Consider the following 13473-nt stretch of genomic DNA (forward strand, 5'->3'; position numbering starts at 1 on the left):
ATTATGGGTATTTGTATGCAGTACACACATGTAGAGAATGTTGTCTTTCATCTCTGTGTCCTCTTTTCCTCAGTTAGCCCATTTTTTTTTTGGAAACTGTTAATAAATGTCACGCGCTTCACCATCGTCCACTCCTGACTCATCTTTGTCTTTTTCCTGAGGATCCAACCGATTTTGTAATGCACACTTTTTTCTACGCACACTTGCAGACGGGCTAGCTTAAATCGTAACACACACATACAAATATTCCAGACAGTAGATGCAAAGTGCACATGGCATGACCACAGTGTTGGGGTTAAAAAAAAAATGAATGGATAGGTGGTAATATAAAGAAATGTATTTTAATTGGTATTTCGAACAAGTCAACAGTACGTTCGTACACCGTGACTGATCATGAAACCTTCACACCGTAAAAAAAAAAAAAAAATCTTACTTAGTTTAAAAATATGTTGAAATTGTAAAATGTTTTTAGAACAATGCATGAATGAATAAGGTTTTCTAATAGTATAACTGGTTTTCTGGCATAATCACTTACAAAAGTCTGAGATCAATTTAAATTGATTTCATGTGAGTAAAATTGAAAGGTATGACTTGATATCCTTAGATAAGCTCTTACAATTATTGGAGACTTTGCTGAAAATTCCACACTTAATGCAGCATTCAATTAAAAGACCATATTGTATGTTCAACGATGTACCATCCACTGATCTGATGCCAAATGTGATTCAGGCAATGAGGTGTATCACACTGAGCAGTGACTACCTCCAGATGACCCAGTGACTTTTTATTACAGCTCATTCTGTTGGAAGGAAAAACTGACCTTGTTTTCGCAGACAGCAGTAAATGCCTAAAAATCACTGAAATCAGAAGCAAAAAAATACTATTTAAAATGGCAGCTTTGCATTTATAGATGGTATCTGAATATTGGTATCTGTGAAAATTACAAATGTGCCAAGATGTGTCACTCTGTGATAAATAAAATTTGTAATCGTTGAAATCATTTCATAAAAGGAATTACACTCTCATTTTTCTTTCTCCCAAAATGTAAATAAAAAAAAAAGTTTCCTTTCTTCAGCCCCTTCCAGTTCCAGCTCATTATTCAGTTATTTATCTTACAGCATGAATTATTCAGTAACTGCAGTGAACCTGATAGCAAATATATATAGTTATGAGGAATGAAAGTCAGAACCCATGGAAAGAGGTTATGAAAGTGAAGAAAAAACACATTTCAATATATTATTCTTCAAAACTCTGTTATAAAAAATGCCCCAATTCCGAGTTTTATGCTTTTATGCACAGTCATGTCAATATGATAATAGCTATCAGCGAAAAGACAAAAACTCTGGGGTATAATGTTCTTGTGATACCAAAATACCACTACTCAACTACTGAGAAGCTCCACAGTGTGCAACAGACACGTCATATCTCCGAAAATAGAAAGCTTCATTCTGGTTTAATTTGCTCACTCTCCAGTGGAGATAAGAGTTTATGTGGTCTTGTAAAACATTTTTATACATTTATAACTAATCACTACATAGAAAATGGATGTTTCTAACTAAAAAAAAAAAAATTGAGCTATGATGGATTTTTTTCAGTATGCCAACTACTGTATGTATTTAACAATTGTACATTATTTTCCCCAGTGTATGGTCTTGTTATAGCACAGAGGTCCAAGGCTCTGGTTTATGCATGCATCTACACTCTATAGCTAAATGGTTCTTCAGTTTGTCCCTTTGGGGAAAGATATCAAAGAGGGTACCAGAGTAAACCCACACTTAACCCCACTAAGAACCACTGACGAGCACTTTTTTAAGTTAGTTACCGTTTCATTAGTAAAGCCCCGGATAACATATCGGTTATCCGCATTTGGATAATTTTATTGAAGATGTTATCTTATGCATGGTGTTTAAAAACTCGTCTCTCCCTCCTGCAGGTTTTATGTTTCAGTGCAAACATAGTTTGGCATTATTTATTTATTTACTTCCCTTTAACAGCACTGAAAATAAAATGAGAGATATTAAATGCTTGAAGGGTGGGTATAATAATTCTTAAGCCATTTCCTACACTTCACTTCAGACAATCAGACTTTACATAATTTGACAGATTTTGCCATCTTGGTCAGTTCAGCCTTTTTTTTTTTTACTGTGATACATATAAATTATATGTTTATCCTACACAATGTGATTTCTCCGATAATGCCTGGAGCGGAGTCCTAGAGTCGATACTGTTATAGATTATATTAAATAATTGAGCCTTTCTGCTTTATTTTTGTATCAGTGCTGGGAAAGCTTATTATCTCAGTTGAAAGCACTGCAATGTTCTAGCAAGCAAGACGAATTGCCAAAGTTAACAAGGGTCCATTAACTTGTTTTTCACTAATACATTCACCCTCTTGACCTTTTATCATTGTCTTTTACTATAACCAAACTGTTTTTTTCCCCACTCATTTTATAATTTCGGGCTTGCTGCTTATTGATTTGCTTTTGATCATTCTTCTTCTGTCTTTTTTAACTGACCCATTTTTTTTTTTTAATTATTATTTTACCCCTGCATTCCTTGGCCTTTTCCATCCCCGCTCCCCTCCCTCCCCCCAATTTTACTCCTCTTTTGCCTTTCCTCCTTTCCACCCCCTCTCCCCCGTCTCCATCGCTTTGAAACCCTCTTCCTCTCCAGCTGGGTTTGTGAAGTCGCCCATGTCTGAGACAAAGCTCACGGGAGACACCTTTGAGCTGTACTGTGACGTGGTTGGTAACCCCACGCCGGAGATCCAGTGGTGGTACGCTGAGATAAACCGCGCCGACTCCTTCAAGCAGCTGTGGGACGGCGCCCGGAAGCGGCGCGTCTCCATCAACACGGCCTACGGCACCAACGGCGTGAGTGTACTGGGTGTCACGCGCCTCACGCTCGAGGACTCTGGAACCTACGAATGCCGGGCCAGTAACGACCCGCGCCGCAACGACCTGCGCCAAAACCCTGCCATCACCTGGATCCGAGCTCAGGCCACCATTTCCGTGTTGCAGAGTGAGTGGTATACTTGTGCTGTAGTGGATAGATTAAGAAACTGTAGCTGTAGTTGATAGATCCAACTTCACCCTTATCCCTTATCTCATCAAAATGGCCACCACATCAGGCAAAAACATGAAACAAAGCAAAAATTATCTATTATTTTCTTATGTTTACTACAGTAAGTTAGATCTATTAAAATGATGGTGGCCAGTCCTTCTGCTTTTGTTACTCTTACAATAAACTGTGATGCTATTTGGCATGAAAAATGCCCCACTACATTCCCTACATTAAGGACCTTTTTTTTCTGGGGTTTAAAATTGTCACGCTTATGTTATACAGTATCTATAACAGCACGTAAGTTATATTAGTATCTCTGATTCTAGTTGATTCAAATGTATTGGGATGTATTGCCTTCTTTTAAGCAGAATTTAAGGATTCACTGACTTGAACTGACAATCATCCCCCTACCCCTTCTGAACCCCTTGAGCCTCTTGTTGTGGATGACCACAAACCCAGACAAATGCCATAGTCTCTGTCTGCCTCTTTCTTCCTCATGCTGCCCTCCCTCACCTTACAAGCAGTCCATCCTGCCTGTTCCCGTGTCGCTTGCCTTGTCTAGTGTCTTTTAACATATTTGTTTTGTCATTTAATCAATTGCTTCATTTTTAGTTCATTTGGATCTTGATGCCAGGATTCTTTTTTTTTTTTTTTGCTGAATCTTGGTTTCATTTTCTTTAATATTCTTTCTGGGTTGCATAGATTGTTTGATTTACTTCAAAGCCTGACATTATGTGCCCTGTCTGTAATATGTAGGTCTTCTGGTGCTTTGAAGTCTTAACATGTTTCTTTGTGCATTATTACTGTGAGGAAAAGGGTGGGTAGTTAAAGAAGACGCAAGGAAGAGCAGGTACTAACTATACGTTTCTTTTTTTAAACACTACATGCAGCAAACATGCTGTTACACTAAATCATCTGAATACAGTGCTCCACCTTGTGCCTTCTTTGCAGTAAGTGTTTGCCTACAAATCAGTAATGACATTATATCCTAACCTGCTTTCAAACACAATGGGCATCAAGTTGATCTCATTAATTGGGAAATGGCTCAGCCAACTGACCACCGAAGCAGTGGAAAATGCTGGTCAAGTTCAGCTTTTCTCTGCACTGCACTATGGGGAGCTTACAAAATTAGGAGTCTTCGTTCTTGCTTTCTCCCCTCTCATGACAGCTACTACTGTGAAATCTTGAGAGACATTCTTAATAATGCAGTCGGAGAAGCGCACAAGTCCCATCACGCTGTCTGTACACAACAAGAACTTCTAGTTCAAGCACCATTTCTAAATAGTCTATATATAGCAAATTTTTGGGTGCATGTTGTACCTAGATAAATATGTATATGGACTGGGACCACCAAAACGAAATATTCTGTCATTACTGAGTGTCAATGTTTTCATATTATATACATGTAATAAGCATTATAACATGTATATAGCAGGCTATACATGCTGAAGTCATATGGAAAAGAATGTATAGTTTGTTCATGGGATGGCGTCTGAATACATGCTGGTCTTGTCTTAGCTTTGTAGTTTCAGTGTGAAACTGTAGTGAACATACTGTAGTCTTCTTGTCCAAATTAACCAATTATCTTTTTCTAACCCCTACTACCATAAATGGCATTCGAAATCAAGGTTATATGATGTTTTGAATGGGTGAAAGTCTGCATTGTATGTACATTTATTGAGGTTACTGTTAAATAAACGTTTTGAAGCTCTATTGAGATTCGCAGAGGATTCGTGGAGGAAGCAAAACCATCTCAGGGAAGTAATAGGATCAAAATTATCGATTTACCATCGTCTCTTCCTCTGAGCAGGTGTCCTAGAAATGACCTTCCAAAGAGGCTGCCGGATCACATCAGCCTGAGCGCCTTTCGCTATTGCTATCGAATAAAGTAATCTGACTGTTTTTGTTTTGTATGCATATGTAGGCTGATGGCTTGTGCTCAGTTACACAGTCTCAGATAGGAGTAGGTGTTTTGATGCTGCCCAGGAGGGATGGAAGAAGAGCAAACACAAGTAAGCAAAAGAGAGAGAGAGAGAGAGGCATAGACATAGAGACATAGATTCCCATCGGCTATTGGGCATGCCAAACTCCAGAAGAAGGTGTTAGGATTGCTAATTGGAGTCACTCCTAATCCCCTCCCTTTTCCTCCAGAGCAAAACTGATCAAGGAGGTTTAATGTACAAGGCAGTAGACGATATTACATCCCTCCCCTACTTCCTCCATCCTCCTTTGTCTTCCATCTGGGTATTCTGGTTGCTATGGAAGGGCCGCCCTGGAATAACGAAGGAGGAGCTCAACCAATACATGGACACGGACAAAAATACTGATGTCAGCTTATTGCAATGCCAACTGATGACTGAAGAGTGTATTTAAAGACACCTCTAAAATATACTAAAATAAAACTAAATAAACTAAATAAACAAAATTTTAAAAAATACTGGAATAGCTACAATAGCATTCGGTTTGATCATAAAGCTAATTGGCCACATTTCCCTGAAGATTTTAAGTTTTAAAATTAAACATTAACACGCATTATGAATGAAGACTGCAGTATTAATTCAAAGGTGGCTCTTGCATGCTAATTTTCAGATTTTTTTCTCGTTGCATTATGCTGTGTTCTGCCTGAAGGTAAGTGTAATCACAGATAATGAAACAATAAGCCTTAGTGAATGCAGTGGAAAGGTGTTGGCTTTGCCTCAAATGGATTCACTTAAAAAAAAAAGGAAGTAATCTATTCCATTTTGGGGAAATATGATACATTGGAGTCAGTCGTAAGAAATGCTTTGATGTAAATTCTTTAAAACTAAAACTTTATTGCAGCTATGTGCTCACACAGCTTTGTCATTTATCCTGTCCTGTGGTGAATACATTCATTTTTATCTGTTGCATTTCTAGCTCTCACGAAGATAACAGCCAGCAGCTACAAAAGAGTCCCAGTTGGCCCTGATGTTCATTTCTCACCTTTTTGTAATAACTCAGAGATTTGATTTTGTTTCAGAGCCAAAGATCAATGCTTCTGATCAGGAAATTTTGCCAGCTAAAAAGCCACAGGAAGACAATCTTCCTGTTACCTTACAGTGTAATCTAACCAACGCTCACACCACCCACCGGGAAAGCTTCTGGATGAAGAACGGAGATGAAATCCCGAATACAAGAAAAGGACTGAAAAACACAGAGCTTACGTGAGTTTGTTATGCCTGTGTGCATTGCTCTTGTGTCAGCAGCATTTAACTGAAAATATTTCATTTGCAAATGTTTCCAGAATGTCATGACCAGAAACTGAATGTGATTCTAACACACATCTGTAATTATCACTGGTGGGGACGCTGAAAAAATGAATGCTAAATTTGTCGGGCCAAACCTGGTAATCCAATAATGCTTTTCAGCAATTCAGCATCTAAAATTTCTTTTCAGTCAGCTATACAAACACTAAAGCAAGTGGCAGTCCAAGTAATGTTTTTCAGTGGATTGAACCAGGCATTCAAAAAATACTGCAGCCAGTCAACGGTCATATTTCTGTGACTCCAGTTTTTTTTTATATACATGAACCATCATGGCTTCTAGCAGATCTTCTGGTGCGGCTTTGTGTGAGAGGCGATGCTGTGAGAGGCGATGCACAAGTGTATAAACTCAATGTGAACTTTATTAAGGCCTATCCAGGAAACATAAGTCCACTGCAGGGGTCAAAACACAGGCAGACAACTTAGTAAACTTAGGCACATCCATAATTGCAAAAATAACAGACACATGACAACTCAAAACAACAAGAAATATGAACTAGGAAACAAGGAAAATAAGGCTTAGTAACTCGCAAATACAAAATGGTAAGACTTTGCGATGATACCTTGACACAACAGGGTATAAGCAGACAAAGTAATGAACACAGAACACAGAATAGGTGAACACAATCAGGCAGCAAACCAATAACAGGGCAGGCGTGGTGACAGGACTAGAACAGAAAGCAAAACGAACACAAGCACATGGTGTTCGTCAGGACGGGAACTGTGATGCGAGGGAGGAAACCGTGGCCGGCTTTGTTGCAGCCAATCCCATGCCTTTATGAACATTATGTAATTATATTAATTATGATGAGCTGAAGGCATTTCATTAAGAAAGGAAAGAGATGTCACAAAGATTTCCATGTCATTTACTCTCTCTGGTCTGATTAGTGAAGCCATGACGACGTGGCTTGTTCAAAAACAGAAATATGTGAACAGATGTCCCACAAATGTCTCATCTGTTCAGAGTCAGTGGTGCTAGTCAGACATGGTAACATGAAGCACCACTGTGGAAGAAGAAGAAAAAAAAACTGCAAATTGATATGTCTTATTTATAGCTATAATCTAATCACTAATGACTAAGCATTAAAAGGTAACTCTTGTCACTATTCAGTCATGATAGTTACTTATCCAGTCTGAAGGGTTCTTCAGTTCTTCAGTATGTTCCTCTGAGGGAATTCGTATAAGGACATACACATTGTTTCCAAGCAGAACTACTAACCATCCATATACGCCATGAGCAAACCCTTTCCAAGAGCATACGCTTTACGTGTTGCTCAAATGGCTTACTTCTGGGAATATTATTTCCAAACTAATAACAGTTTCCAAAAATATGTTATCGTGATGTAATAATCCTAATGAGCGTGTTACCTGAGAGAAAATAGCAACTGCCAATGTTGCAAGACCTTTTATAGCTAAGTATGATGTCTCTGAAAGGAAATATCCTGTCACATTGCATGCAAGTAATTTTCTCGTGACAGTCATGCCTGGAGCAGACAGCATCATGCCAACAGCAATTCCACGGAGGCATCACTTTGATTCTGCTACAGCTTTCCAAGTACACCACTGTGGCAAAATAAAGTTGAACTTATTCGCATCGCAGACAGACTGTTCTCTCTTGGTCCATTCTCTGCTATTAAATAGAATTAACAGAATACTGAAGCATCTCCTGTAGCGTATGTGCAAACACATAATGGTTCTACTCGCATCAATGGTATTGTATCATACCCCAGGAAAAGGGTGGATAGTGCCACTGGTATCACTCTATTTAAATCAAATTAACATTAATTATCCCTTTTCTGTAATAGACTCAACAAACCAAGAGCAGAAGACGCAGGAGAGTATATGTGCGTGTATACTTTTGACAAGGCTCCCAATGCCAATGCGTCCATTGAAGTCAAAGGTAAGATATTCGTATAAATAAGTATAATGGTGTATATATGATTTGATAATTTATACTGTCATTGGCAGTTCTAATGCATTATCATTGGTAGACATTCCACATAAACCAATTAAAAATGTGTAATTGTTGATATGGTGAAGTTTTCTGTGAGGAGACATTTAATTTGTATTTTTAAAAGGAGACTCCAGCGTCAGTGCTTTGTACGAGTTACAGCTGTAAGTTTTTCTGACATGGAAAAGTCTACAGTACAGAAAGCTTTGCAGTTTCTCAGTGACATGACAAAATATTTTTTTTTGTCTTGTTAACGTCAAGGGAGAGAAAAAGAGATGCTGGTGAGAGAATGACTGTTTATAGATGCTAGAGTATAGGTGATAACAGGAACTAACCTGTTTGATGGACAATCCACAACATTGAACGTAACTATAAACAGATAAAACATACAACGTGTTATTCTTTAATAAATAGAAAAAATGTTAGCATTAACAACTTTCTGTGGTGTAAGAACATGCTGATATTGTTGAAAATAATCAAATTTGGGGTGGTAACAACTCCAGTTCACATCAGGTTGCATTACACCACCCCATCATGTTTTACTGCTAACACAGATGTTGTAAATGACTGACATTAAAAGCATCTTTAGCATGTCCACAAACAAAACTGATAGAAATCTTTCCGTTATGGCAGTGCATCAGGGCCGTCTGACATGGTCCAATAGTGCAGGATAAGTCAATGCTCAGCGCCTACAAATAACAGCTTTGTGCCATACAGTGACAGCATCATAAAACACAAAACATAAAAACGATTTGATACAGTAGAGCGAGTTCTACTGTAAATCAGCTCCATCACTCAATATGTGAAAAAAGCAAAACGAGAGCTTTTCAGCGCAGCGATAAATCCAGACAGTCACATAGAAAAGCCTAGCTGTGAGTGAAATAGTGCAGACATGGAGAGATCAAGTCTCATTAGTTTCCTCCACAGAGCAGATGAAAAGAGGTCTCTGGACAATGCCTGTCATTCACAGAGAAGAGGGGCTGTTATAGTTTGAACTTTACAATGACACAAAGAGCCAAATTACTAGGAGAATGTACATTTCACTAGTTCAGTAGTTTTCAGTCAGTATGACTGTCATATCTATGAATAAGAGTGATCATTTATTCATAACTATTCCTGTCCGTTTATTATATCTAGTAACATTTATAATCAGCAATCATTTTCCATGTCAAGAATTTGAATTGTGCAATATTTTAAATTGCAAAAAAGAAGAGCTGTCTTCTTTTACATTATTATGTCTATAAAATAGAAAAACATATTCATAATATTTCAAATTCAAACTACAATTCAAGTCAAGCGTTAACTACATGAGACCCATGCTGCTTTCCAGTCCAGCTCAGGCAGGAAGGAATCACCCCCTGTAGCCACAGACCCGTGAAACACTCCTCACTTAAGCCAATTTGTTTTGACACTGCCGTCGTGCACACTGAGCATGCCCGGACTGTTCTGGCAGGCCTGTTTTAAACGTTGCTTGGTTGCATAATGCGATGATGCTGTTGTCCACTCAGCTATGACTTTCCCACTCTCAGCCTGTCATGTGACAGGACAGATGCACTGCACCGTGCGTCGCATTCCTCATTCCATACAAGCTCTTCTTGCTATACAAGATACAACAGCACAATACAAGGCAAAAAATATGAAAGCAATCGATTTTTAAATTGTAAACTTTTTTTTTTTTTTTTTTTTTTTTTTACAATTTGCCAACAACAAATGATGTTTACTACCATCTGGTTTAACCGAAGCCATTTTTTTCCAAAACATTTCAATTATATGATCTTACTCTAATGAATTACACCATTTTCTCAGATGTTCTGCAACATTAAATGTTACTATAAACGTTAAAAAAGTACAGTATCAAAGGACATTCACGTCATTCTTTAAACAAATGAACAACTGCAATCATTAGCAGATTGCAAGAAGAATAAAACACTTTCGGACATGCTGTTATAGGAAAATAATTAACCTCTGGGTATTAATGGCTGCATTGCTGATTAGTTTCCTATACCTGCATGCCCTGCCATGTTTTATTCCTTACTTAGTTATAAAGAATTTAATTTCAGTATTTTTAATGCAGCTTTGCTTCACAAGTTTTCTTTATATAATTTTTCTAATCACTAGCAGTGTTTATAATTCATTAATAGTGCAACTAAGATAATTAATTAATAAATTCATAGATATAAAAGCATAGATAATAAAAATAAAAATCTCTGTATGGCAAAATATGAAATTATTATGCATATTCTCTTGTGTAAGTCTCAGTTATGTATCTTAAGGCATATTATTCAGTTTCTGCTGTGTAACTAGAATGAAACTCTATAGGAATAGGAAATGTATATGCTTATGAATCCAAGTTTAAACCTGCCAGAAGGTCCTGAAAGCTTTAGTGAGTTAATGTACATAATTCAAGTCATTACTCATCAAAATGCATGGCTTAGAATCACTGTACAGAATTTAAGTCAGTTTGGTACAAAACAATTCATTGTGCTTCCCACCAGGACAACAACATAATTTTTTTGGGGGGAAAAAAAACTGTATTGTGATATATTGTGATCAGTCTTGCATATATATCACAGTTAAGGGAGAGGCCATCATCAAAGCCAAAACCCAGTTGAGATGGGAAAGCAGGAAGGTGAGCTGTGCTCCTTTCTATCTTGCGCTCCACCCCCAGGCTCTCATGTCCTTGGCACCTCTCTCTCCAGCTCTCAGCTCTGAGGGAACAGATGGAGGCTTGTGTGCTGGGGTGGGATTAAGGCCTGAATCCAGTCCCAGCCGCTTGTAATGGCAAGAGTTTTTTGTTCACAATGATAATCTGCTCCTGCGTGCATTTTGGGATGACAGTGAGAAAATTCTTAAATACATTCCAGCATAATTTGATTTGGTTCACACCATAGTACATAGATGTATTGGGGTTTTGTGTGTGCATAATCTTGAGTCATTATTTTTCTTCCTCTTAATTACACGAGTTAAACTGCAAAACGAATTAGAAATGTGCTTTCATATAATATTATGAAATTCATCCATATGGCTGGTTCTAAAAGTGTTGCTGTCTCTATTCATTATAAATTCATTATCAGCTTGTGAATGCACTTGCCAACAGTATGTTCACTGATTTCCTTTTGGTATAGGTTACACATCCTTTTTCTTTTAGGCAAAAAAAAAAAAAAAAGGATGCAGATGAGGTTTCCCTACAAATAACATGCAGTATATCTGTGCTGTTACCTATCTCTCTTATCTATATCAGTGATCACAAGAGTAAAGGCACACGTCCATTAGGGATCAGGGTTTGGAAGCAGGCCAGAACGACATTGAACAGCAGAGAAAGTCCTATCTGTTTAGAGAGGAGGCGATTTACTCCCTGTCAGGGGAGAAGCGTGTGAGGATAATGCCCAACTAAGCTCCTACTCCAACCCCCCACACACACATCCACACAATCCTCAGATGGCATGTGTGCACCATAATTAGAGAGCAGTGATGTCGTCCGTGTCCCAGGCCACGCCTGGGCCGTCCTCCATGTTCACGGCAATAAACACTCGCTCCAGGTCTCTTCCTGATCCTGCTTAATTGCATGGAAGGAATTACCGTAATTTTAAGGATTAGCAAAAAAGGCTGCGGCAGCTACCTGTCCATGGTGGAACAGTGTTTAAGAAGAGGCTTGTGGTCGATGGCCAGAATGGCAGACTCAACAGATTTTAAGCATCAGGAGTGTCTAATGCATAACTAGGCATCTACTGAGAAGCTGATGACTCAGCACATCAGCTTTAAATGGTTCATGAGCAGGCATTGAGAAAGAGGGAAAGAATGAATTGAAGCACTTATGGGTTTTAATTTTTTTTAATTAAGAACATGCAATTGGCCTGTTCTTTTCCATGCCTCAGGACTGAAATTCAGTCATGCATGTTGGCCTACCACTGGACCTGTTGTCTGTCAAACAAATCCACAACTATTAGATTGTATACAGTATACAGATAAAATATTGCAAATATTGCAAATCTTTAAAGAACTGGTCATGTTTAATAAATGTTACAATCCTTACAGCAAAAAAAAAAAAGATTAATCACATGACTAATGTTGCATCAAAATAGTTGCACAACAGATTATAGATGCAGTGAAAGCTCTTTTTTATTAATGTATAATTTTAATTTCATGTGTCTTTTTTCTTCCATTCAGCCGCTCCTGAAATCACTGGTCACAAGCGAAGCGAGAATAAAAAAGAAGGAGAAAGCGCTCTCTTGTACTGCAAGTCTGTGGGATACCCACATCCCATCTGGACATGGAGGAAAAAAGTCAGCCAGGGATCATACGTAGTACGTAGCATGTTGTTTTCTCCTACCGGTACCTACATCAACACCACTATAGACTAAGCAAAGGCTATAGATCTCTTAAGTGTAAATATTTAATTGACATTTAATATGTGTGTTGAAGTAATATATACAGTATGTTGATGATCTCTCTCAATATAGACTTGGTATATCACAGACAGGCCCTGACTTACTGAAGGTTGTTATGTATAAAAAAAAAAAAAACAGAAACAAAACAAACAAAAAAAAAAAAACATGTGCAAACCTGCTAACACCCACAAAAAGCATGCAAGCTGATTTATTAACTTTAACAACTTTCACATGGGCAAAATAGCGTGTCTTATCCGTTTTGCAAATTTGGCTTAATGATTACGTAGTTCAGGGTGTTCTTACTTAAAGGTGCAAAGTACACATCTATGGCCCTCAACCCATCTATGCCCCTCAACCCAAGGAACCACTTTTCTGCTGCACAGTTCGAGAAAATATATTGCACACTGGCAACCAGTGCTAGGGCTTTTAGCTCGGTCACACTGCTGCAGACCAAACAGACTATGTTCCTGCCTGAACTGGGAGAAAAGCTGCCGACAGAGTGTCCACTGACTAAATTGGACATTTCAGGGGTCCATGTTATCACATTACCTGTATGCATGATATTGATCATAGATGTGGCATGTACTGTATGTTGGCTCTCTCTCCACTCAAAGAGCCCCCTTAGAAAGAATTTCATTCTTCAAAATAGTGATGAGTAGAGTAGATAGAGCAATCTGCAGGGGGAAAACAGTACAGGGAATATGGTCTCCAGTAGTTGATGACAGGCTGCTTGGCCCTCAGGCATTTTCGCATACCCTAAAGGGCCGTCACATCCTCATCAGAATGGACA

The 13473-nt window shown here is 38.3% G+C and overlaps 1 protein-coding gene across 2 annotated transcripts in view; it reads left to right on the forward strand.

The window, feature by feature from the left end:
* The window catches only part of nptnb (neuroplastin b), a 33043-nt gene that overhangs the window by 9611 nt on the left and 9959 nt on the right, over window positions 1-13473 (forward strand). The window contains exons 2-5 of one of the 2 annotated variants that reach the window (XM_026913539.3): window positions 2674-3021; window positions 6062-6245; window positions 8150-8244; window positions 12463-12599. In XM_026913539.3, the coding sequence (XP_026769340.2) occupies window positions 2674-3021; window positions 6062-6245; window positions 8150-8244; window positions 12463-12599 (764 nt within the window). The remainder of the gene's footprint in view (window positions 1-2673; window positions 3022-6061; window positions 6246-8149; window positions 8245-12462; window positions 12600-13473) is intronic. The other variant, XM_026913541.3, reaches the window with a different exon arrangement.

The sequence above is a fragment of the Pangasianodon hypophthalmus genome, chromosome 6, assembly GCF_027358585.1.
Source record: "Pangasianodon hypophthalmus isolate fPanHyp1 chromosome 6, fPanHyp1.pri, whole genome shotgun sequence".
Taxonomy (NCBI): Eukaryota; Metazoa; Chordata; class Actinopteri; order Siluriformes; family Pangasiidae; genus Pangasianodon; species Pangasianodon hypophthalmus.